This window comes from Elaeis guineensis, chromosome 10 (assembly GCF_000442705.2).
Source record: "Elaeis guineensis isolate ETL-2024a chromosome 10, EG11, whole genome shotgun sequence".
Taxonomy (NCBI): Eukaryota; Viridiplantae; Streptophyta; class Magnoliopsida; order Arecales; family Arecaceae; genus Elaeis; species Elaeis guineensis.
The window spans coordinates 28,228,800-28,256,538 of record NC_026002.2 but is presented as its reverse complement, the minus strand read 5'-3'; the positions used below and the strand labels follow the sequence as shown (position 1 = coordinate 28,256,538).

At 36.0% G+C, this 27,739-nt stretch overlaps 1 protein-coding gene across 2 annotated transcripts; it reads right to left on the bottom strand.

The window, feature by feature from the left end:
- Positions 1–25,693, bottom strand: LOC105052528 (gamma-tubulin complex component 4). 2 transcript variants are annotated; one of them, XM_010933361.4, is made up of 16 exons: positions 25,418–25,690; positions 24,179–24,470; positions 19,331–19,467; positions 17,264–17,362; positions 15,448–15,568; positions 11,093–11,365; positions 10,817–10,897; positions 10,651–10,734; positions 8,067–8,153; positions 7,262–7,317; positions 6,933–7,130; positions 6,529–6,754; positions 5,040–5,128; positions 3,643–3,796; positions 403–525; positions 1–318 (listed from the first exon to the last, which is right to left on the bottom strand). In XM_010933361.4, exons 1-16 carry the CDS (start codon positions 25,579–25,581, stop codon positions 259–261), a joined length of 2,244 nt encoding a protein of 747 aa, XP_010931663.1. In that variant the 5' UTR covers positions 25,582–25,690; the 3' UTR covers positions 1–258. The 2 variants fall into 2 exon arrangements, 1 of the variants encoding a protein (XP_010931663.1); XR_833372.4 differs by lacking the exons at positions 1–318; positions 403–525 and having other exon boundaries at positions 3,638–3,796; positions 6,529–6,768; positions 25,418–25,693.
- Positions 25,694–27,739: the final 2,046 nt, after the last annotated feature.

Below are 27,739 nucleotides of genomic sequence, written 5' to 3'. Positions count from 1 at the left end.
TGCCAACAAAAAGCTTGTAACTTTGCTCGAAAATCTAATTCACATAGTCCGATCCTTACAACATGCAGGAAAAAAGAAAAAGGAAGAAGAGAGCTACTTGGTCTGACATGAAAAGCAGGCACTGTACATGTTGGGTACAAATATTCACCATCAGCCCAATCAATTGCTCCATAGACTGTATATTGTACCCACAATAGATTACAATCAAGCACATATGCCACATCATGATCTTTGAAACTAAAAATATGGGGCTTATTGCTAGAGAACAGGGAGGGTTGGTCGTGGCCTGACAACGTTTAGCACTCCTCTTGCAGTTGCCTGTAAGGAAAACAAAACAAGTTGAGCATTTCTTGAGCTATTGCTATGTTTGGATTTTTCGCTACGCTTTATATAAAAGATTACCTCAAAGAAGGAATTGAAATTCAATCGCATGAGAAATTGTCTCAGAAAAGGTGCTCGTTGGCTACCAGCAAGCCGGCTACTCCGTAGTATGGTATACAGAGAATTGGATTTCTTGTTAAATTCCTGAAGTACGGAGAATATGTTAATCAAAATAAATGATGGATGGTGCTCTTGAGGGATCTTTAATGCAAGCACATGTCAAATTATAATATGTTCTCAAATAAGAGGTGACTGCATGAAAAGCTTGTGTTCTGTTGAAATCAAATATGAGACTAATATTTTGATTAAACAACAGAGGCAAATTGTTTACTGAAAAGAAAAAGAGAAAACTCTGAGACATGCTTGTATATCTGCAATGTACTGTAGAGAGCCTCAGAATCTCCACTTGTGCGTTCATGAATGACAATTTTTTTTCATTTCAAACCATGTAGAAGTTCCAAGCAAGAAGGATGAAACACATGCTGCAGACACATTTAACCAGAACGAGATGATTCAAAAATGGGTTCTTCAGCACAAAGGGACCATATTTCAAATATGAAAAATCATCAGAGGTCCTAAAGCAGTTTTCTTTTCTTTTTTAAAAAAAAAGTGGCCTGTAAAACGGTTATGCGCTGCCTACGGTCATGTTAGCCATTTACATGTTAAGGGCTCAACCTAGCTGATTAAGTAGCTGCTTGATCTGCCAAACCATTTAGGCCATGATCTAGCAATTAATCTTAAATCTTAGTATATCCAACCATTAATTCTGTATCTGTAATACAATAAATAAAATATATACGAGCCGATATTCTAGTCTATACAATAATATACATTCCATTATCTTTTTTTATTTTATTTTATATATTTTCCTTTTTTGTTAAAGGGAGTGAAAGCTTCAATTTTTATTTAGAGATGCAAGAAAAGACAAGCAGTAGTATCAGCATTTACAAGATAAACTAAATCATGAGATATAGGGAAAAGCCCACTCTAATAACTTATTCATATATTACAGAGCATAAACTCCAATAGATTTCAATATTTTTGAGAGCTAAGGCATATATACAAGGATGTCCAAGGCATTAGTCAAATTAGTGGTAATCTGTAACCCTATAGAGGTACTTGACATGGATAATGATTGATTTTTGACAATCTGTCTTGACAATGTCTGTCCTAATCATGACAGTGGAGGCCTGAGATCGATACCCAGCACAACTGGCTCAGGTGGAATGCTGATGTATCTTATAATCTAACAGAACATGGACCTCCAAATTGTAAGGAGCTTAATGTTTGCCAATAAGGTGATATAAGATAGATGGACATATTTAAGATTGGAAAAAATAGCAAAACCTTATAAACACTATTTTCCATTGATTACAGGGACACAATTAATTCATAGGATGCAGGATTTCTTAAGAACTCTCCCTACCACACATGGTCTTATTAACTCCTTGTTCTCTTTTATGTATTAAGGTTCAGGTCTGCACCGTCAATACATCATGAGGCATCTTTAACCTAATCAATGATAAAACTTTGTATGTCATTCTGACATATGGCTACACCTTTGCAAGCTATATATCAAAATATGCATGTATCGAATGTGCTTTTCTGAGTTTACATTAACTGTGAAAAAATTGCATTTCTTTCAAGTGTTTCTTACAAAAAAACAAGCTATTGAGATTGAAAGACAAATCAAGACTATTCTACAAAACCTTATTGTGAATATGCATTGTGACATTGTCAGGATATAGTTATACCCACATAAACTAGTTTCACAGATGCAACCTACCTATTTAAGTGTTTTAAGTCTTTTTCAGTAATATAATAGATTAGAGGACGAGAAAAGAAACATTGCTTGGTTTCTCTCTTTGATTGTAATATTCTAAGATTCTTGTTAACAAATTTAACCATTTCTTTTACGAAAAGAGTCTAGGACAAGAATCTACAGCTACTGTTATTAGCATGAGATACTACATACCAATAGGAACTTCAGCCAAGCACAAGAAATTGGGTATGTGCAAGAATTTACGCCTTGTTGGAATGGGACAGTATCCCCAGTATCATACCATTCTTACAAGAAAACTGGACCGGGACAGGTGCAGAACATCGGTTCTCTCTTGAACTAGGACATCCCAACCATCCCAATTGTGTCCCAAGTCCCGACACTTGGGATGCATCAAGACAGTCAAAAGCCGAAACAAAGAAGGATGAACAGTGACAGGATGTTTTTCCTTGTTGGAATGGGGCAGTATCCCCAGTATCATACCATTCTGACAAGAAAACTGGACCGGGACAGGTGCAGAACATCGGTTCTCTCTTGAACTAGGACATCCCAACCATCCCAATTGTGTCCCGTCCCGACACTTGGGATGCATCAAGACAGTCAAAAGCCGAAACAAAGAAGGATGAACAGTGACAGGATGTTTTTCCTTTTTCTTATTGTTGTCACCATCTATTTGAGTATGTCCCGTACATGCCAGCTCATCCCAGTACCTTATTGTCCCAGGAGTAAATTGAGATGCCAATACCAAGATTTAAACCCTTGGATATATGTGGTGCACAAGAGGATGAAAACAGGTTAATAATTCAATTAAGCTCAGTCACAACACTTTCATAAACATGTGTTGGCGCCCTAGTGTTGCTTGTAGAAAGACATCTCACTGCATATTGCTTATCTAACAATGATGATGCTGATTGATTACTGCATAATGCCAATATAATGTGATATTATCGAAATAGCTAACAAAACAACACATCTTTCCAACAATAAAGTACTTGTGCAAACTTTACATTGCTTAAAAATATGTCAAAAAAGCCCTGTAAAATCTCTATGCATGCAATCAATTAATATGACTTGGATAATGTCATTGCTGCTCTAGAGCGGTGAGTAATTCATGGTTGGAAAACAATTTTTAAAAAATAAGAAAATAAATTAACCCTACCAGACAACTCCACGTAAAAATGAAAAATAAATGAAAATAGTGCAGCTATTGTGATGGCTTTATCTAGAGGTAATGGAGTCAAGGTTTAGAAGTAAAGTTGCCATCAATTGATGTTTTACTGTAACTACATGTGCATATCACTTTGAGAAGTCCCACGCAGCAAGCTTTTCTCATATCAACTATCAGTCTCCTCAGTTATATTAAGTGCATCTTGCTTTGTTTTGAATTTTGGTAGTTAGCTAAATGAAAATTGGACAGCAAAGTGACCATCTTGTTACTTGTATATGGGAAATGATGGATGAAAAGAAAGCTCTCACAATACCTCAGCTATATGCTCCAGTTCAGCTAAATTTGGATTGATCTCATAATTTTCAATGTTCCAGCAGAACTGTAGGCAGAGTTTCATAATGCTGTCTAAAATTCTAGAAACAGACCCAATATCCAGAAAGGATTGTGAAATCAAAGCTGACAAGTACCTGCACGTAATATGCAGCAAAACGTTATGAGCAAGCACTCAAACATATAATTACAAATACCGACTTTACGGAAATGAACATCGATGATTGATGCAATGGAAAAGTGTCCATGCCTGAAAGAATTTTGCAGAAGGAAAAATTATGAAACTTCTATGTGAAAATGTTACAATGCAAGAAAGAAACAAATAGTAAAAGCTTCAATGTTCATAATGACAGCTTATAAATCCCAACAGGCTTCCTGATCATTCCCTAGAGACATGCATAGCCTTCAGTCTTCCACCGCGATGGTTTTACTTTTTAACCTCCTACTATATGATGTGATACCTGTCCTGATCTCATGTATATGCATATTTGCAGAATAATCAATTCAGTGAGGATACTAGCTGCAGTTAATTAAAATAAGGTGCTTGCTGGGTCAAAGAAATTTCAAAAAACAAAGGCACCATGTCAAACTCATTCTGTACGTATTCACAACAACCGATTGGGTGTTTTGGAGTCCTTCCCTCCCTTTCCTGCATCCTATTACAAGAAAGTAAGCCCTATTCTTTTCTGGGCCAACTCTGGCTTCCGCTGCAAATGACTGCACCTTCAAACTTGTTTCCAAGTCTGGCCAACAGGCATAACCTTAGATTTCTTCAGATGCATTCTTATTTCTTATCTGTCCCTCCTACTTTCACCATTGTACCTCACAATAATAGTACATAAAAAGGCAATACACTAGTTCTACTAAAGATATTTGGACAGTACTAGTTTTACTAAAGAAATTTAGTTATTGGAATTGATTCACAATTTTGCATTGTAAAACAAGAACAAGTTACATCTTCATGCATTTTAGTAGGCTTGAAGCTGTATCAACTATTGTGTAAATAAGTTGATGAGCTTGACTTCAATGCTCTGATATATGAGCAAAAAACTTTTGAACTCCTAATATATGTTAGCATCTTGCTCTTCTGGCTTCCAGTCTCTTATCCCTCAAATAGGCCATTAAGTCATTATTTAAAAAAAAAAAAAAAAAAACCATCAAAACCACCTGTAATTAGCACCATGGCCTAGCACCATGTAATCTAACCTGTGAATCAGTAAAACACCCTGCACCACCATTGCCACGATGGATACACAATATCACAATTACCCCTACCACTGTCATTGTCATTACTTCCCCATCTAGAATAAGAAACTACAAAACTAGCAAAGTAACACTACAAAATTGAACAGTAACAAGTGGGAGAAAATAGTTACATACTCTTGATGAAAGCCTACTAGCTCTGTAAAATCATGAGAATCTTGCACATGAACTTGCAAAACATTCCATTGAGATTCAATAACATCGACCTGTAAAAAAACAATAAACTCTCTAAGACAAAAAGTAGAATCAGATTACTGAAGGACAAAGCATTCTACCTAGTGGGTCAAATTTACGGGAAGGAAATGGAATGAAAAATATAAGCAAACAGGGACAGCTAAAAGTTTAATATATGAAAACACTCTAATGGCCACAAGAAAAATGCACTATATATGTGTGTGTGTGTGTGTGTGTGTGATTTTATGCTGGACATTATCACTTCATGTTGGACGTAATTTTCCAGGGCATAACTATATCTTTGGAGAATTTTTGGGTCAAAATAATCATTTCATGTTTTACAATCTAATGTAAAATTAAGTGTGATTAAATAAGGCTTCTAGTTTTGCATTTGCAATGCGCAAGAACCAACAATTTTCCAAAGGCATGGAGAGGGTCCAAAATATATTTGCAGCATGATGTTTGCTTAGATAATTTCTGAGAGGACATGGTCTTAGCACAAGAAATGTCCCAAAGAGCATTTTGAGGTACACTTTGCATTGCCTCATAAGATTGAGATGTCCTTAAAGGTTCACCTCCGGTTTGCTAAAAAGCAATCTGAGTGCACTGTGAAGCGGCCTATTTTTGGCCTTGAGTTGGCCATGGTCTGTACATGTAAGGATTGGGTGCAAGTTGCAACATTGTGCACATCGCATGGACTGGCTAAGCCAATTTCAGATCAGTTTTGACCTAATAACGTAAATTAACTCCTTTTGAATTGTTTGAACTTTCACCTGCATGAAAGCACAGGGTGCACTTGTCTAACTCTGTTAGATAACTATTTGCTGAGCCATTGGTTGCATGCTCAACTTAATCATATGTACCTGGTAACAGTGGGTTGTTTATACACACATGTACAAGTTAAAACCTTCCACATGTCCAAGTTTCAATTCCCCCTCAACACAAAACCACCCTCAACCCTTGTTCTGATCTCCACCTCAACTTAAGTTTCAAGTTTCTTTCTCTTGCTCTTAACCTCCACTCCTTTGCAGCCCGCCTTTCAAATTGTAAGCCCTAACCCTGAATCCAAAGGCAGTCCAATCAGCCCCCATCACCTTCAACCATCAGCAGGCTGCCTCAACTCTGATCCCTAGAACTAACCTATATTGGATTAGGTTTTTGGATGGTGTACTGTTGGACTGAACTTGGAAAAACCCCTAACTAATCCTAATCTAACATATCCACTGGCCTGGCTCTAACACATAAGACATCATCATGTCTGTTATGTTGGTTTCTGAAGCCAGAAAACTTCCCCCTACACATGAAAAGGAAAAAAGAAAGTTGTGTATAAGTGCAAATGATTTAAAAATCAATGAATGACATGACAATAATCTGTATATGTCATTACAATTTAACGTCCTAATAATTTTAAAAGTATTGTTATTGACAGTACCTGGATATAAAATTGTAAATTTCTAATCAAGAAAGTCATATGCTCCCTAACACGCCACATAGGCCTAGAGCGTTGCCGACGCTGTTGGGATACTGAACCATTCTTGCGATCCTTGCGATGGTCCGCAAAGTCAGCATGATCTTGATGCATTGCTGCAGCCCATGATTTCTCCAATTCCATTTGTGTTCTCTTGAGTCTGACCAAATACTGGAAAACCTTGAGGTACCTGAACCACAGTCACTGCTTTCACAAATAAGAGGAACGAGGGCAACATCACCATAAAATAATTTAAGGATTTTCTTTAACCACAAAATTAGAAAGAATCTTTCATAACGCAATTCAATGCTATAGTGATCATCATTTCAACACAATGTTTTGCAATTGATGCCAATCATGAAACTTACTTAGAAAGAACCTCCTGAGTAAAGACCAGCTGCAATGGCCAATCAATAGAATATTCAAGAGCAATGCCATCCCAACCATCAAGTGACAATTCAGAGGAGGCTCTACCTTGTGAAGGAACTCCCAAATTTCCATCAGCTTGAACCTTCATCTTTGAATCCACATGAGAGGTAGTCATATTAACTCCAAATGAAGACATTCTGCACAGAAGATACCAAATTCAGATACGAAACTTTTAAAACATTTCCAAGTTATAATATCACATCTGCAATGAGAAAAAAATACAGTTATTAGTTCAATAAATCCAAAATCATGGTAACCCTTCACGAACCTCAGTGATACTCTAGAAAAATATTTGTCTTCATCACCTATGGTCTTTAAAGCAGCCTGCATCAAATAATGATAACAGCCGTAATTTTAAAAAATTAATTACAAGTTAACAAACAAACCCCTACCCACGCATCACTAGATCTGAAACCAGCCCCTGAATAGATAGGAATCACCAAAGGACTAGCCAAAGACATAATTTGATGTAAAATCAAAAGTTTGAGAGGCAATTGAAGATTTCAAACTGGAGACAATAGTCCAAAATCAATAATTAGTCATCCCAAAATTAGTTCCAGTTGATCATGATCTAGGACATTTAAAATACCTAGCCACCGAAGATCATGCATTTTGGATGTGTCCTACTCATGCATAAAGTGAAAAACAGATCGTCTCAATGTCTTAATATGATGGTTTACTATGATCTATAGCCTAGAAGCATCCAATATAATTTTGGTTCACACATGTTTTAAGATATGCGTATATCATGATCAACAGCAGAAATTTTCAATTTAAATGTAGCATCATACATTTTAGCACACTAGCATTGTTGGTCGCCATCGATTTTATACCTACTTGACGCATTAGGAGGATAGCTCCCAAAGATATATTTTTAATTTCTAGATATTTTCAGCGTTCAAGATCATGATCCACGTTGGATTTTAATTTGGATTGCCTGCCATTGATTCTGCATACTTAACTCCACCATGAAAGACTTGTGTACTCCAACCTGTGTATCCAAGTACAAACATACATGCATACATAAATGTGATTGCAAATATGGGTAGTATCGAGAGGTACTGCAATCTTACCAATTGAAATGGTACCATAAGATCTGCTTCAGCGGTTGATTGGCGAGGGGGTAGACGCATTAATTGACGACTCTCCTCAAGAAAACACTAATGGTTGTCAAGCAAGGTGCGTATAACATCAGGTTCCAAACAAATATGATAAGATATCTTGACAATAGCACTATCATGTAATAGAATGCCAACTATACAGGAGTCAACAAAAACATGCATGCTATATAGCTATAAGTTGCAACATCATAAACCAAGCAATGCACGGTGATATGTACTCGCCATATACAACTTTATTTGGTACTAGAGAACAGAAGCAATAAAACTAGTCTACAGTCAAGAAAGTCTCATGACCTGCATATCTGAGTCCTTAAGGTATTTTCACAAAAAATATGAACACAAATTGGACTTCAGAACTTCAAGGAGTTAAACCACCAAAGCCAATGAAAGCAACCTAAATTTTCTTCAGTGGTAAGAGTACTGACATACCCTTAATATAAATCAAGAATTGAGTTGTCCATTCATACCATACTATCTTAACCATACAAACCATGTCAGTAAGTAATTGGCATGGCATAAGGGTGTATACTTCTATGTTGTCTGTGTTGGTCCTCACTTTGTACGGGCCTATCTGTTGCAATCATTCTAAATCTTCTAAAAATTTGCAGAACAAGAGTTACTAGAGATAGTGATTCCCAACATTTAATGAAAATAAAGAAAGAAAATAAGGAAATGACAACAAATCAGCAAGTATAACTCATATTCAGAAGTTAGTTTCTACCACAACTCCACCAAAACTGACCATGCTTTCACAGAGGCAGAGGCAGGATTTTTCTTAGAAGCGAATTGGACTGTGTGTCTTACTTTACTTTTGTATTAAATGCACTAATACACTTCTCCATAATCCCTCTTTAATTCAAGACTAAGAAATATAAGAAAATAGAAGTACACGAATCAACAAAAAGAGTATAAAATTACATTTATTCTCCACAATCATAATTGATGTAATCAACTATATATTTGGTGGTTATGTTTTATGGTGGAGAACTGGAGTTTTATGCTCGCTATCGAGGTTCTAGCTTGTGCTCTTATAATTCTTTGCAAAAAGTCTGAACGATTTTACAGAATCATCATTTATGAACTCTTGATTGGGTCTGGAAATCGGTCAGGTTGAACCATGACCTAATCCGATTTTGGAAATCTGTGGTTTGGTTTAGGGTCAAAAATCAGACCTGATTTGGAAACCGCACAGAGTCTGGATTTCATATTTTCTGACCTAACCCAAACCCTCTAATATCCAAGTGTAATTTGGGTCAACAAAAAACAGACATGACCTGAACCTGACCCAATCCAGCCCAATCCGAAAACCTGAATTAAATAAAACCACTTCTCCTTCACCAAATGAACCTCATTTTAACTGTTCCCTCTCAAATGAACCTTATTTAATTTGTTCATCTTAACAACCCCATTTCCTCTCACTTATTTTCACTTAATTACACTTAAGCATCCATTGTATGTTTTGGCAAATTCTCATTTATAATATTTTCAAGTATATCAACATCTTTTTTTTTTTTTTCAAATTATAGCTTGCAAAACTTGTACCTTAAGAATGATCGCTTTTCTAGATCAAATTTAAAAAATGTTGAATGGAAATTCATGTTTAAGTTGGCCTTTTAGTTTTATTTCTAAAAAAATGAATGATTTTATATTTCATTATCACTCATTATATTTTTAGCTATAAAATAATAGCTAAAGGATTGACTTAGAGATCCGCCCCAACCCAGACCCAAACATTTTGCATGGGTTCCGAGTTGTACTTAACCCCGACCAGAATAAAATGACCTGTCGGGTCTAAAATCTTTTCCATGGGCCAAATCTGACCTAACCTGATCAACCACCAAGTTGTGTACAGGTCCAAAATCAAGACCAAACATGAAACTAGACTGGATGGGTTCAAGCATGCCTTAGTCCGACCCGATACATTTGCAACCCTACCCTTGATTGATGTCCATCTATTTAACCAAAGGATCAAGAATGTAAAAAATTCAAAAAAATAAGTCGTTGGAAGTCTAAAAGCACAGACTCACTTTAAGTGTCATGTTTCAACATTATGGAAAATTGGAAACTATAGAACCCATTAAGATAAATAAAGACAAAAAGACTGTCGATATCACAAAGGTGAACCATCTGTTTCTTGATGATTGAAAGAGACATAAGAAGCAAACAAAAAGACAAAAGCATTCACTATATGCACATGTACAAAGCAAGTGACTTCATATGCTGCCCGGTGTAAGTTTTCTAATTCAATCTGTAGAGACGTTTGCATAAGTATACAAAAGAAACATGTAAATCGATATAGTCTATTTGCTCATAATGGAATTAGCTCCCACAAACAAAACTTAGAATATGAGACAGGAAAATTGTTCTATACTAATAGGATCATGTGGTCACAAAAAAGAATGCAATAAAAAATAAATGTTTGCATAAAGTTTCACAACAGGAAACAGCACATTAAAAGTATGGTAATCACATTGTCACGTTCAAAGAATAAAGAAAAACAGATGCAACTTTAGAAAGAAAAATAGTAGCCCCTTACCTGAAAGAAATCGCCTTTTGCTAATAGAAAATAATCTTTAAGGGCCTTCAGGTGGCCATTCAAGTCAGCACGTATGACAACAAGCTGTTACAAGCATGACAAAATTATAATAGCATGTAAAGAGGAACTAAAATACAAATTTGTCATGTCTTGAACCAGCCATTACCTGCCAAAGATGATTTGCTGCAATCGTGCGAATTGAACTTACAGCAGATTCAAACAACCTCTTGTGAAATTCAGATGATTGCTGCATCAAATGGGGAAAAAAGGATCAGTGCTTTATCTAATAAACTAGAAATAAAGAAAAAAATGTGTAGAGCTAAATAAGCAAAAGAAAGAAGACAGAAGTATCCCCATAACTAGACAAACCTAACTCAAACATAATAATAGGAGTATCGTGTAAGTTTATATTAACCAAAGAAAATTGTAAAATATTCAAAACCTTTAACTCTTGAAGCATGGCTTCAATTTTAGCAGCCTCAGATTGTGGAAGTAGTTCTTCTGCAATCAGACTGGTACCCTTGAGCAGCTCCTTTTGGGGAGCAAAACTTCCTAGAAAACCTTGAACCCTATCAGTTGCTTTTGGTACCGACTGATGAATAAAGGATTCCTGCAATCTGAAAGCTGGACTAGGATTCCGAAGAACTCTCACTGCTTTACCAGCAAAAAGAATTGATTCAGCAACGCGCATATGTATATACTCCGGTAGCATGTCCTGCATGAAGATTGCAATGAATATCACTGGATTGGTAAAACAGAAAATGCCATAGTTACATGAAGACCATGCAATGATGCCCATTTCTTATTACATCTCATTTTGCTGCTCTTATTCTGTCTTTTAGCATCTTTAGGTTGTAGTTTAATATCATTGATCTTCAAGCCATCAAATGCAAAGAAAAATGCCATAGCTAAAGTGCTAAAATTATGCTATATTCACATTGACTTACTGACTTTATCTGCTGTGCAATGTGTGTGTGTGTGTGTGTATTTGTATATGTATACGTATGGAATGACTTTTCTAAGCCACAACCAACTTATTTTTGTCCAGTGCAAAATTGCATGGTAGGGTATCAAACTGTATCCATAAGGTGCATGGTGCTTTATATGTCCTAAAACACATATGGCTCAAAATTCAGATAGTTGTATAATCCCAGACCATTGATCCATTTAAAACATTTGTTTAAGTTATTGCAAATCATTTGTTTAGCAATCATATCATGCAAGCATACTGAGGTTGAAGTTTGGATCAATATTTCCAATGGCGATCATGCATTATGACTTCAAACATAACCAAGCTGGTAATGCCTTGTAACTGTAATGCAGATTTTAATTGTGAAAATTAAAGTCATCCCTTTATATACATCATAGCTGATCTTGCAGAAATATGTACAGACATGCATAAATACATACTATGTCAACTTCTTTTTTTAATTTTTGATGCAAGGATACTAATGTGGGAATGAGATAAATCAGATTAGGCCCCAGTAAATCATATTGCATCCAAAGAGAATGAAAATATCTTATATTAAATAATTAATATTTGACCCTAAGAGGTGTTCCATTCAAAACCCTAGACCTAAGCTCCAGCCTCATAAAATTTGGATGATTAAAGAAGCCTAACAATCTCATGCTCTACAGACTCTACTCAATCCTCTCTGTCCCTTCTTTGCCGCTTTTTCTCTATGCATGCATGTGTCTATTTAGGCGGTCATGCATGAGCAAATTATCATCTTTTTCTTACTTGGTGTTACCACATACTGAACCAACAATTAGTTGAACCATAGTGCAGCTACGGTATGGAATACGCTCTTAAATTTGGTCTAAGACAAGAATGATGTATATCATCAGTACTATTATGTTTTTATGCATGAGTTTAATGTAGATTTTACGAAAAATATGTTCTGAAAGCACTAAAGAAAGAGCTGAGTGATCACATATAGCTCACCCTGTATATGCCTTAAAGCATGGTAAAATTTATTTTGCTGATAACTACCAAATCTGAAAATATAAATGAAGCAGATTAAACAAAGTATGATTGGGTGACCTTTGGTTGTTTGTGCAAATGATTGGGCTAGAGGCTAAGTCCATTACCTGGGTTGTCTAAGCTATGAGACATCCTTGCTACTCCTTATCTGGAGACTTACTTTTGCATTACACCCACTTTTTCAAGCCAATTATTTGATTCAAGTTTCCAATACCTTTGTAGTTTGTACAGTGAAGACCAATTTAAATATTATTGCATTTGTTATATTGTCGTTTTTATAATTGATGCATCATGTAACTTCAAAAATACAACCACTAAACAAAAATCTTATGGTCACTACTTTTAGTTATCACTTCACGTTCAAGTTCAAATGCTTCCTCAGCTGGCCCTCAACTTAGAATTTGCAATAGCCCACTTTCTTGCATTCACAGTGCTAAATCTACTTGTATACCCACTGCAGAAGTAGGCTTGTGAGGTTGATATGACATATGTTCTTTAGTTTTTGTTTAACCCTATTATTTTCACCACCATAGTTTCTCCTGATCAGTGACCACAGACATCTAATTTAAAGCTGTAAAACTAATACAACTTCCTGCAGCTCAAAGATAGTCCCAATCAGAGATAAATTTTGTTTTCACTATCTAGACTCTGGAGGTTCATGCCATGAAAGATTATTCTAAACTAAAGATTAGCCTAGGGAAACACTAGAGTTAGAGTTGATTTCCCTTTTTACTTGAACTCAGTGCTGGGAAATCCCATTTGAATTGGAAGATTAAATTTTCCATTGGATCAATTTGATTTCCTGCTTTGTCACCCGCAAATTTTGATACTTTAGGTTGATACTTCCTCCCAGAGGATTATGAGCATGCTCTAAGATATGGTGCATCTATATGAAATAACAGATGCATGAAATCAAATAATATGCATATGTATATATGTATGTATGTATGCATGTGTGCATGTGTGTGTCTATATATGTAGTGGAAAAATACAACCAAGGTGAACACCTATATCCTGAGCAGTCACCCATGTCATGGCCATCTAGGCAGGGATAATCTTGGTGTTCTGAGAGCCATCTGTGGCTTAAAACGATTGCCCAAGTAACCTAGAAATAATCATAGCATCCCCAGATATATAATCCAGGTTCTAACATGCAATCCCAAGATGGCCTAGTATTTCATGCTGACAAAATGGCTTATAAATTACAAATGTTTGAGCTCGAATATGAAGACAACTCCCTATAGATTATAAAAGTCTTGTCATCCTCCATCTTGATCTAAATATTCCTAAATCTAAGGGAATATTTGAGGGCCGCTCTATGGTTTGCATGAGCCTAAAACCTGACCAATAAGGTAGGTTCCCCTATTCACCACCCAAAGTTGCCTTATCTAGGAACTTGGCTTCACGTAGAGGGTTACAATCAGACTGGTAGTTGGCCATATGAATCTAGTCAATATATCCATGCAGCCTTGTCAGCCTACCATGCTCTAGAGCTAACATTATTTTGATCAGGAAAAAACAATTAGTTTCTGCTCCTGTTGAAGAGTTGGTGTTTTCATCCTTATTATCTAGCTTCAGTTTTTTTTCTTAGTTGATATCTGTGCATTTGACCATTTGAAATCTATTTTTTCAGTATCACAGATCCACATTCCACCTCATTGCTTTCCAGCTTTTATTTAGCTTGCCTCCCCAGTTGGATCTTTATTACTGTCTCCAGTTCATTTTTTTTCACTTTGATTTTAGATATTAGAGCCTTATCTCTCTTTTACCCATTGGTTTGACATATTATCTATTGACCTTTTCCAACCTCTTTAATGTGTACCTCAAATTCATGATGGAATCAAAGGTTAGGGCTATGGATAATTGAGAAATCAATCAGGATCTATTATCTTAGCTCTGATTTATCACTGTTATTATAAATGCTATAAACATATCACTTTTGCCTGTCAGATGCAGCACTTTTTCCACTTTCTTTTACATCCCCTTCAGTGCACTGTTATACCAAATCCAACTCATGAGGATAAGGCTAACACATAAAGGGATTAGAGTCTACTATTCCAATGCTGTTTCAGAATATAGGAAAACTGAATAACAGAAGCAAAAAACTGATGATGTTCTGTTGAGGTCCCATCTGCTGAAGAAGTAGCACTTAAAACTAGGAACAGGTGGAACAGGAGATCACGAGGATGTAGGATTAAGGATGTTAAGCAGGGTAAATTTCAGATCTCATTGTTCTGCAGATCAGATTGTGCTAACATGGAGAAACATAAGCACATGAGTGAGCACTTATATCCTTTGCTCATTATGAGTTTGCCCATCTAACTTCATATCACCATACAGCCTATATTTTCCTCTGATATTAGTGCTCACAGCCCATAATCAACCTCCTTCCGCAGTAGAAACAGTGATTACTATTTGCTTTCAGATTTTGAATGGCCAGTTGTAAAACTAAGACCTAACACTCAAATTCCAGACTCTAGCTGTCCGTCTGGAATTCCTATCATGACTTTACTTTGCAAGTTTCATGATGTCCCTAATAAAGTTAGTCAACATTTTATCCAAACAATAGTCATTGCAGGGTCCAATATTATGCTTAAGTGCTTATGCTTACACCTTGTCCTTTTCTTTTCTTTTTTTCTTCCTTTATTTTGGGGAGGATGGGAGGTGGGGGTGTGAAGGGACCTTTTCAACTAATGAAAATTTAGTCCATCTAAAGAATGGCTTAAGCAAGAAGTGAAATGAAATAACTGCAATTGAAGTAGATGCCATCAACCAAAGAAATTTCAAATGAAGTATGTGTAACAAAAGCATACCAAGGATATGTGGAACCCCAAGTGCCAATCAGATAGAGTTGCATCATCAGCTGATTTATGCATCAACTTTTCAATTACATCAGGATGACATAATTTGCCTTCCCCGTCCCCATCATCTTGTCTGAAAAGTTGTAAAAGGAAAGGTCTGATGACTACAAGTGAAGCAAAGTTGAGACATGTAGCGACATCAACAACCAAGAAGCAAGATTCACAATATTGGTGCATACCACCCCGTACTAGGTATACTATATAGCACCAGTACCAATCCGATACTGAGTGTCAGTACGTCGAACTGACCCCCATATCAGTCATACTGAGTCACTGACCTATATAGCAACATGGCACCCATATGGGGTCCATTACCGAGATTGTGAACTTTGTTAAGAAAAACCATGCTGTCTCAGGTAGACCTTACAAATCCTTCTTTGCATAATAGTCCTAAAACCAGCTACAACATGAAGATAGAGGCTGTGTCAAGAATAAAGTTCCCACAGTTGAGACTAGGTGATATAATACATGACTCTGAAAAGGCAAATAGAGGATGAAAAATGTAGGCTGCATAACCCTTCTGATCATCCAATAACTAGATTAGCATGCAAACTATTCAGTTAATTTCATCTTTTTACTACTAAAGCTTAAGTAAAGTTGCTTATCAATTAACCCCCATTAGCCTCACATAATGAAGCATACGAAACTTGTACCGAGAGGGAAATCATGATCTATAAGTTTAGCTCATTAACAGTTTGCCTCAGTCATGGTCTCATACTTTAATTTGTTAATCAACTGGTTGTATGCTTTGTTGGTTTTCACTGCAAATATGTAACTTAACTGATTAATGTGCTGGCATATGCTGATAATTCACCAGTCATGTTTTATTTTTGTGACCTTAACAGCAACTTTCTTCCTTTTTAATGTATGATGCAGGAACTCCATTCTTCAGAGATATATGTCTGTATCCGCAAGAAGATACATATAGTCCCTCCACAAAAGTAAACATAGATGTAGCCTTAGGCAAAATGAGGCAACCTATGGTGATAATCTAATCTATTCATCGTGTGGACCAAAACACTAGTAATTTGAAAATATCAAGTGCCATCCACGGTTCAAACAAATCATTGGTCTTCTCATCGAAAAATTGTTCATTTTGTGACCAAGTGATGACAAATAAACTAAAATTGTGTTTCTAGGTATTTTGGACAGTGTATACCAAGCAGAATAGTGTGGTTCTAGATGTTCTACCCTACATTAACATATATACATGCATGCATGCATGCATTCATACATGTATATAGAGGTGGACAAGAATCCAGTTGACTCAATTTAAAGTCTGATCCAGTGAGTCTGTGATCTGATGATAGAGGTCCAACATATGTGTTCCAACCCGTTGGATGTAATCTACTACCTCCAAACTGCTTAAACATCAAAAACTATGTGATTTGCAGGCCCCTAGCCTATGCATCGAGTGGTAAAGAAGCACGCATTGTTCCATGTTGTTTGAAATATTCATTTTTTTGATCACTCAATGCATAGGCGAGGGATCTTCAAATCACACCATTTTTGGCATCTATATAGTTTAGAGGTAGAAGCCTACATCTAATAGCTTGGATCATTGCTGTCAGGCCTCCACTGTGCGGTCAGGACTGAATGGATCCAACTTGAAATCCGGCCGACCAATTACACATACATACATGCATGCATACATACATACATACATACATAAAAAGCCCAAGCTGTTGAAAATCTCTAGGTACCAGCTCATTTTGAAACCTATGGTTGATACGACAAACAGCTGAAACTAGATTTCATTCAATTATACCTCTGAATGAAAAATTCTCCATGCTGATCCTGAAGAATTCCATAAATCATCCAAGATGCAAGTTGATTGTACATGACCTGATGTCCATGCCAAAGGAGCCTATGCAAAAGACAAACAAAAAAATTTAACTCGGTTCAAAATTCAAATCTTAAATGTCTGTAACAAGATGCATGTGTCCAAAACATAAACCAGTCTAATGACTAAATCCAGGATGGAGAACTTTAAAATAAAAAGACAAAGTTTGATAATCAAACATATAAAAATGATTCAAGTAAACGTGTAGTCAGATGATGGAAAAGGAGTGCAGCTTGAAAAATATGCACCAGAAAATACACAGGAAATAAACTGAATTTGCTACGGACAGCACTGCAACAACTGAAAACAGTTCAGAGGACAAATGAAAAAAAAGACAAGCAGGAGAGCAGAAGTACTTTCAACCATTATAACACAATTTTTAAAAACTTTCACATGTAGATTATTTATCATTATTATGATAGCAAAGAAGCAAGAGATACCACCAAATATAGATCATTAGATCTCATTAAAATATTAAACATTCCAAGCAGATATGGCTGTCTATCTCATTAATAGTCACTTCAAAAGGAGGATGCAGAACCAATTTAAACATTTGAAAATAGCAGTTTTTGGTGCATAGTTTGTGTGTTCGGTTCTATAGAACTCCAGTGTAGCACCAAAAAATTGAGAAATAACATGTTCACACATTCATCTCCAAATTTTCAGGTAACATAGTGAGGCATTCCCTGAAAAGAAGTAGGGAGCTGGCAACAAATCTTAGATTCATAATTAATTATTATTACTGAACAAGAGAAGGGAAGCTACTAAAAGAAGTGCTTCATTTTGTAATTCCACTTACAGCAACATGAAAGTACAGATTTGAACCCTTCTTGGATATTTACACAAATCATGATCTTAAAGTTGCCAAAGAAGTCATGCAGAAGTCCTTAAGGTAGTTTTTTTGGTAAGCATATTAAGGTAGTTGGATTGCTGGTGCAGGTTACCCTGTTTCTATCTAATAAAATCAAGCTACTTCATTGTTTTAGACTTCTAGTAGTATAAGACTGTGATGCAATCATTAGTAGTGGTCACAATCATGAAATAAGAAACCAAACATGTTTCTTGGGCAACATTTTCAAACAAAAAGATTTGCATAAATTATGTTATTTCTTGTGCATCAAAGTGGCATGTTAGAAGTAGTTGGTCTCAAGGGAGATTTATGACTAACCTCTCAAGCTAACTGGCAGTGGCAGCAGCTAAACATAAAAATATTCCTATGGACCAAATTCTTAAGTATTTGTTTGCTCATAAGTAAATCTAGAGGATCCAGGAAGATATCAACAAATAGTAAGCTACTTAATGAAGTATTTAAAAATTATAGAAAATCATAAAGCATTATTCTAGGTATTATATATCACTTTATGCATGAAAACAGATCAACACAGTGTTGGATATCATGATAGCTCAATGATGCACTGAGACAGGGCTTTGTGTATAATTCATGGTCATCTAATTGTTGAAGCATTTATTCATGCTGATTGGGCAAGATATCTAGTAGATGGAAGATCTGCCACTGGGAATTGCAAGTTTATTGGACGAATTGATCAACATGGAAAAGCAAACATCAAGCAGTTCGTTTAAATGCAATAACCCAATTAAAGCTTAGAGATGGAAGAGAGTTTCAAGATAGTTAACTACGGTAAGAAACTTGACAGAGTGTAAAGGCAGTAATCCTCTCATAACTTCTCTCAATAAATTGAGCTGAGCCTATGCAAGTTCTAAACTTTATTATTGTAAAATCTTAAACAACCTTCAAGTAACTGTAATGTGACCTAGACCACCATAACTCCAAAGAGAAACAATATGCAAAAGGGAAAAAAACAAAGCCTGCACACCTCTGAATTTAGTCATGATTGCCTTAATCAACCGTCTGATGCATTATAAATTCTATAGGCTACGAAAATAATCAAAATTCTTTGTGATGAAAAAAGTGAGAGACAAAAAGGCATCCATCATCATATATAGAGGCTTTTAGGAAAAACTAGTCCCTACCTTTGAATGCAAGCTTGCAATTCAGGGACCCCACAGTGGCACCGTTTGTGTAGAAAGTTGAGAAGTTGTCCTCCTCTAATATCTTCACGTTCCATCTCCACAATGAGCTCATAAAGAGGAGGCAACAGAACCTCGAACTAAGAGAGATTTGACCAGTTATGAGTGGAAAGAAGGCCAAACATGTACATAATCACTAAACTATGTCGAGCAAAACAAAATGATTGCAGAGGAAATCACTATCAACACTGACTCCCAAGACTGGTACTAGCATGTATGCATCGACTACAAAAACCATAAATGACACTTTGCCTTACATAATAGTAGAAAAGGATTTTGCAAGTATGAGATAGCGAGAATGATCTAGCATACCATAGAGAAAATAAACCAACAAACCAGAATAAAATTGCATGGCCATTTGAACTAATATTAGCAGTGCAGTCCAAAACCTAATTCATGCATCAGCAAAAACATATATCAAATGGGGCATTTTTCAATATGCGTGGAGTAAGTTAATAACCATAAATATTATCACTAAAAAATTAAGCAATACTATTTTTGTTCTTTTGTTCCATTTGCTGGCTGGCTAGCTGCACCAAGGTACACTTAAAAATTTACATGAGACGTTGCATGGTCATAAACACAAGTGTTTCAACTGTACATATCATCACAAAATTCTTCCAACTCTCGACCAAACCATACATGATGAATTTAGACAATATCACTGGGAGAAGTGATCAAAGTTCAGCTTGTCCCTGAGAGTAGGTATTTGATGCTTTAAAAGTTCAACTATAATTTTTTCTTTGTATATTCTTCAAGGTCTTCTCCCATTTCATGAATCTTCTAGCAATTCAACATGGTGTCCATATACCATATCCTTATATCAAAAGCAAATGCACTTATAACCAATTAGCTGGAACCTTGCAAGCAATATTATATATTTTTACTCCCAAAAAAAACAATATTATACATTTCAATCAATAAGCTAAGGTCTGAAAGTCTTTGTTCTGCTACTTCTAGCCATTGGGCATAAGAACGATTTTAATATGGGATCGGTCCTTCAAGAAATATCATGATATAGGAAATGTTCTCAAAGACTTCCAGAGAAAATATTCTCAAGGAGTTCCACAATGTGTTTCCTACAAAAGACAAAAATTTCAAATATAATAATACAGCAAAACCACCTAGACCTACAGCTTATCCCCTTAGCATTTCTAACATTTCCTTTTCATTTCCTTGTGACTCAAAAAAAATAGCTTTCCAGCTCTTGTCCAGATTCAGCATCAACCTCCTCGAAGTAAATGAGAATTTAATCTCAAATCTCTCTCCCTCACAAAAAAGCTAGTGTTGGAATTTGTATAATCTCTAGCAAATTCTTTTCCTCCCTCCTTCCTTCCGCACATGCATCTCAACTAAATCTACAAATTCACCTTTTATCTCCCAGTAATCATGCTATGAAAACAATGGTTACATAGGGTTTTTTTTTTTTAAGTGTAATTATCCAAGACCATAGTCTCCAAGCAAGTTCTCTCTTTCAAGCCCCTATCTATTAAACAGCTACCTCAATGAGTTTCCCACCACCCAAATTACCAGCTAATAAAATTTATTTTACCCTCAAATCCTAGAGATGTTTCAGTCTGATTGACTCAAAGATCTTCAACAGCTCCAATATGTTGTAAATTTATGTTACCCCAATATGGTGGCAACAAAGTCAGCAATCCTTTGGTCCCCTTTGGTCCACAGCACAGCACAATTATACCCCATATCAAAGAAGATAAGATCTAATAGTGTGGATCAATTTAAGGTCCATCATTAGCAAGAGGAAACCTCTATCATAGTCAAATTCTAACTCTAACCAATTCAAGCGAACCCATTGCAGGCCAAGAGAAAACCTACCAAATCATTTTCCTTACAAACATAAAAGGGTGAGATATTGTCCCATTGTTTAGAACATGGTATGCAATATCATCCTAGACTGGCTGATTTGGTCGGTATTTTACCATATGGACCACAAAGTGGGATGGATTATCATCTTGGTATGTGAATTTGCTCAAACTGATGCAAGCCAGTCTTTACCAGGCCAAACCGCTTGGAACTGCTTAGTTCGAGTAGTTCCAACTCTGCAGGGGGCCCATACGGGTTCAAAGCCTCAAAAATTGAGAGAGAAAGGATCCCACACGTGTTTCTCCCTCTATTTCAAGGTAAGAGAGGAGAAAGAGAGGATAAGAAGAGGAAAATGAGGGAGAGTGGAAAGAGGACAGGAGGTCCTATCCATGTATTTCTCTCTTTCTTTTCTTTTTTCTATTACATTCCATAAATGAGACAAGTGAAAAAATGAGGAAACTTTGGACTATTTTGTTATATATTGTAGATCTTAGTCAAATTTATGCAAGAATATAACTTTTGAATTTTTTTGATATTTATTTTCCTTTTTATTAAAAATATCTTTTGGATAAAAATAATAGAAAAAATAAATGAGATGTTGAGTCTAAAAATTAGCATCATGTTCGAAATCTAATATTCTACTGTTGTCTTTTCTTTAGATACAAATTTGATTAATTTCTGCATATTAATTGCTTCTGAAATAAAAGCCCAAGTTTAAAGTAGTTCTTAGACCAATCAGGCTATCAGTGCTTAATATGGGCTGAAATATATAAGGTATCTTCTACCAAAGGCTAAATTACATAATTTTAAAATTTAGTTTTTCATATTTTATCTAAATTAAATATTATTATTAGTAAAAGATAAAAAAATTACTAATTCAAAAAATCATAAAATTTCTAGCACGTAAAGATATTTCAAACATATTTTTTGGAGTTTGTATCCTATTTTTTCTGATAGTTATGCAATTTATGCATATTTTTTTGTAATTTTAATTAAAAATAATAATGCAATGAAAATTTATGAAAATTTATAGTTTATAAATAATTTTGAGGCAGCCAGCACTTGTTTAGGAATTCTTAAAAATTTTTCTGTGTTTTTGAGTAATTTTAATTTTAAAATTAATTGACCTATGAAAAATCATGGATAATTTGTAGAGGCATAGTAATAATTGATGTAACCTTTTTCTAGAGTTGATCATGAGTGGTTTTAAAAATTTCAGGATATGGAAATCAACAATAGAGCTGAAAAACAAAAATAAGAACAAAATATCAAGTGACGGCATAGCAAGATAGTAAGAGGCTATCACCATTGGGGGTACAAGTGGTGTTCCTCCAGATGGAGGGGGTAGGGTCACCAGATTGAAGCAGCACCTAGTTTGTGCATTTCCCAATGTTACGGCTTGCAGAACATGCCCCTGGGAGATCCTCAACAGGCTCTTTGAGACTTCAAGGAGGGGAAGAGGAGATCATAGAAAAAAAGCCGATTTGGATAGGGTGCAGCCAAGCCACCATCCCATCACTCCAGAGATCCAACAGATAACAAGGTCTTTAACAAAGAATCAAAGATGACATGGAGGTGGCCCAAATTCAAAGAAGGGCAATGGAAAATGGATGAGATGGCCAGGCACAAACCTTAGTTTGGATCCTCATAATACAAAGAAATCCCAAATTTGGGTATGCTATCCTAGATCAAGGTTTAAGGAGGACTCAGTCAGTCGGAGTTCCAGGTGCCATATGGAAAGCATCCATGTTCAAGGCCTTCAATGATAGGAAAGGCAAGAAGAGCGAGGATTTGTCAACATCAAGGACAACCAATATAGATTAGGATCCACATGTCTCCCTGAGTAAAGACATAATGCAACAAACAATTGATAGCATGTTGAAGGACAAAAAGAATGATATGTGGAGGACTAATGGAAAGTGGTTCCACTTTAGCCACATCCCAAAAAATGCTGCAAGAAACATCTACTACCGCAGCATGATCAACGCCATCCAAAGGGTTGGTCAAGGTGATGAACCCCCCCCCCACCCCCGTCAACACCCCAAAAGCGAACATGCACTAGAACTACTGCTTTAGTCTAATCTTCTATTGCTCTATTTAATAGAATAGATGCAATATTTTGAAAGCAATTCTAGGAGATCTATTGTGGCAAAATCTTGTGTATGTACTTACTTCCTCACATGTTTCCACCAACACTATTTTAGGACGTTTCTTGGTTTGCATATTCTCTAATCATCTTCCATAAAACTAATTCAACATCCAGAATTTCACTAGTTTCATCAATTGACACGATACTATCCATAATAACACATAAGGGGGGCCTCCTCTTGGACAGCAATCATAAGTTCATTTATAATAAGTTTGAGTAGACAGAGGTTCAACTTTTACCCCTAATGAAAGCTCATTCACACCAAGAATTCCTTGGCCCCTTAACAAGCACTATATGCATCTGTTTTAGTCCTATGTACACTTCTTAGAATTGCATTTGATATTCTTTCTTTCTTCATGGACACAAACTAAGCTCAGTAAAAACTTTACCACAAGCAGTTTCCAAGCCACTAACTTCAGTGGGTAGGTTCTTCCTTTTCTGTTGAAACTCTTGTCAGACAACCACAATCCAACATGACCCAATTAGTGATGATATAATGCACATCCCATTGTACTGTACATGCATGCCTTTGAAATGCTTTGTCCCCTTTTGGATCAATCATTCGTAAGAATGCCTGTTTTACTCCAGTGCATGTTTTTTTTCCTACAAATATTTAAAAGAGCATTTTAAAATTGTCCAATTAGATGATCCAAACAAAGGAAAGGAAAATAAAATGTAACAAAGCTCGCGTTCATTTTTAAGCAATGAATCAAGAGCTGTCCTTGCCATCAATACCTGCTCAAGAAAAAAAGAAAAAGGGGAAGAAAGGAAAGAAGTTTCAAGTTTATCAGCTTGTGAAAATTCATATATCAACAAACCTTGTTGAGGCCTTGCGTTACAGTTGCCAGAATTGGCGAGGGATCTGACAGCAAATTCTGCTCAACTTGCAGAACAGCAGACCTATAAACCGATAAAATCTCAACAATGCCATTGGCAATGGCCCTCCGATAAACACTTCCCTTCCTTGTTTTTCCTTTCTGGGTCTCATAAGTTCCATGTAAAGGAACATCTGTTGCTGAATGTGCTGAACTTAAATTGCGGGATCTTGTTGCAAAGCAATCAAGCTCCCTATAGTAGAAGCCTAATGGTATAAGCCTTTCAATAACACTCCTGTACATCAGCATGGTGTTACATGATTAGAGAAGATAAATCCGAACTATCTCATTGTATCCATCACTAATTAAAAGAACATAAAAGCTCAATGAAGAATGTGAATACATATAAATAACAGTTACAAAAATTCAACATAAATATAAGTTAATTTTGATGCTAATCTTTATAGATTAGTATATGCACCTCTTAATGTACAGTCAATATTAAAAAATCAATACACTAACAATAAAAAAACTCTGGTTGGCAATCACATATTTGGTCAAAATTTCAAAACATAGGCGTTCCCCTCAGACACGTAAAAGATTTTTTATTTTTTTATGGAGTGACCACTTGAATTATTATTTGTTGGATGAAAATAAGAAATCAATTTCAACTATTTAAAAAGCCAAACTCAGTGCAACACCCTTTTTATTGAAAAAAAAGGAAAATACTAAAAGCTGAAGCATTTCACCACAAATAATGCTGTAGCTCTTTCACCTTATAATACCGGCTACCCCGCAAAACCCCAAACCACAGCATACACTTCAATTAATTCCCCTCACCAAATCAACTGATGCCCTTCTTTTTAGAAATCCTTAAGAGAAAAAACGAAAGATCCTTTGATCGAGGTCTTTCACCATCAACAATGCTAAAGCTCTTTCCCTTTTGCTGCCATCTCCCTACAAAACAAAGTGTACTCCAATCTCGAATCGATTTATCGCACCATACCAATAAATCATCAATCTGATTCACAAAAAAAAAGCAAAAAAAAAAAAAGAAGAAAGGATTGGAAAAGGAGATTATAAAAGTCGAGATCTTAAAATGTAAACAAGAAAACAACGAACCCACCAATATACAGACCCCACCTCTCACAAAAACCCAGAAAACCACAGGATACATTGTCCAATCTGGAAGGAAACGGATAGAGAGAACCATTGGGAGGAGAAAAGAGAGGGACCACGGACCTCTCTGAGGGTTGGATGAAGGAGAGATCGGGAGCGAGCTTGAAGGTCGGCTCGTCGGGGATCTGGGAGGGATCGGCGAGGCCTAGGGTTTCGGCGCGCTCCCGCTCGTCGATGACGAAGTCCCCCGTGTAGCCGAGGAGCGCGAGGAGGAGCTCGTGCAGCATCTCGCTCTCGCTGTCCGCTTCCTTTTCTTGATCGCTTCAGCGGGAAGTTCCCAAGGGGAAGACAGCGGGCGGCACTTTATTTTTCGATTTTCTCCAGAAACGAGAGCACTCCAAGGGGTAGAAAACGGGTCGGATCATGTACAGTTTGAGGACCCGTCCCATTCCACTGCAACCCTAATTATTTGGAGATGGCTTTATAAATCCTTATTAATTAACTATTTATAGTAAAAATATTTTACTCATTCATAATTGACTCTAATTCAGGTCGCAAGATGTTATAATCATAATAATACGTATGAATTACCAGACAAGGATGGCAATTGAAATCCTATGTATGGCACTCATTAGAAATGTAAAAGTGATGCTTTTATTATTCGTAATAATACTTAAAAAAAAAAATCAAATGCACAAGTTTGTGGATGCGTTCTATTAATAATGAAAGAGTTGTTACGTTAGTTAAATTTATAACATATTATTTACTGTGAAAAATTATTAAATGCTATTGATAGGTAAGTTGAGCTGAGCTACCTTCTAAAATAAGTAATGGAAGCTCATTTTGATCAATTATTGACAGATAAGTTGAGCTGAGCTACCTTCTGAAATAAGTAACGGGAGCTCATTTTGATCAATTATTTGGTTGCTTGAAGGATTGCCAACTTGCCACACTTTAAAGTACCGAAGAAAAACTTTTGGAGAAGCGTCTCCAGTGCAGCTTCATTTAAAGCATCTTCCAAGAATATCAAAAAAATTTGTGTCTCAAGCCTCAACGATCTGATCTAAAAATGCGCCATCAAAGATGTTCTTCAGCAAACTGACAGCTTGGATTATAGTTTGCATCTCTCAACGATACCACAATGCAAGAATGACTAGCCATTTATCTTCCAAGCGGAGGTAGATTTAGTTTTATTCTTCTCTCCACTCTGCTTTGTTGTTAAAGATGATAGTTGACGATAAATAAGACCGTTATTGATGTTAAGCTCCAAGGCACGAACTAGTCGCTTTCCTTAAAGAGTATTCGCCCCCACGCACAGTTGCTATTAGGTTGCAGGCAAACCTCCCCTAGGATACAATGAAGCTTTTATGAGAATCTTGAATAGCAAGATTAAGAAACTCCCTAATATCTCTCTAAATGACAGCAAAAATTTGTGAAAAATAAAAAACACACTTGGAAGAACACAAAGTTGTTTGAGAGAGGCATTTTTCAAAAAAAAATAGAATTCTTAATTGTATCTAAATGCTTTGTGGAAAGGCCTATTTATAATTATCTAACAGCCAGCTTTCAAGGAATACATCCCAAACGTCAAGACTCTTGGTGTAGAGTCATATTTCTTGCTTTGAAAATCGTCAAATAATCAGCCAATGCGATTGTTGAATTCCGCTGCAGTGCCACAAAAATTTCGCGGTAGCGGAATTGGTTCAAACTAAATTTTTTGACTTCCATTTTCTTTTCGTTGCAGCATAAAACATTTTCCGCTGCAGCGGATTTGATTGTTATGACCGCTGGTACTAAACATTACATCATACGCATTCCGCTGTAGTGGTTTAACATTTTTCGCTGTAGCGGTTTGTGAAATGTTGTGATTTTACAATATTGCCCCACAAATTACAATATTGCACAAACTAATATAGTTATGCATAACTAGATGGATATCGTTAGATTTAAACCTTCTATTAGTGTGAGCTTATCAAGGTCTTAACGAAGTAATAGGTGTCTAATCGATTAAATCTATACTTCTTTTGTTAAAATTGGATAAACCACACACACAACTGTATGTTTTACTTTTGAGAGATCTTAAATACTCCTGCATTATTATGGCCATGTGCATGTCTTGATTTTCATGAATATTTATAAGAGTAAAATCTCTAAAAAATCTTAATCGAAGCGGCACCGCTTCTATATTCATATAGATAGAATCTTTCGATAATATAATTATCGATCCATTATGAGCTTCTTAGCTCATCCTCTTACATAAAGTTTGCATAGCACTAAATCCTATTTCTTAGTGCTCTAGTTATTAGGTGATTTGTTATTACCCATTAGATTTTGAAATATTTTCTATTATTGCAAACATGAACTGTTGCACTGAAGTCAAGCCACCACTCTGTAGATTTAGATTGCGTCGTCATATTGAGTTCAGTGGTCATTCTAATATGCATG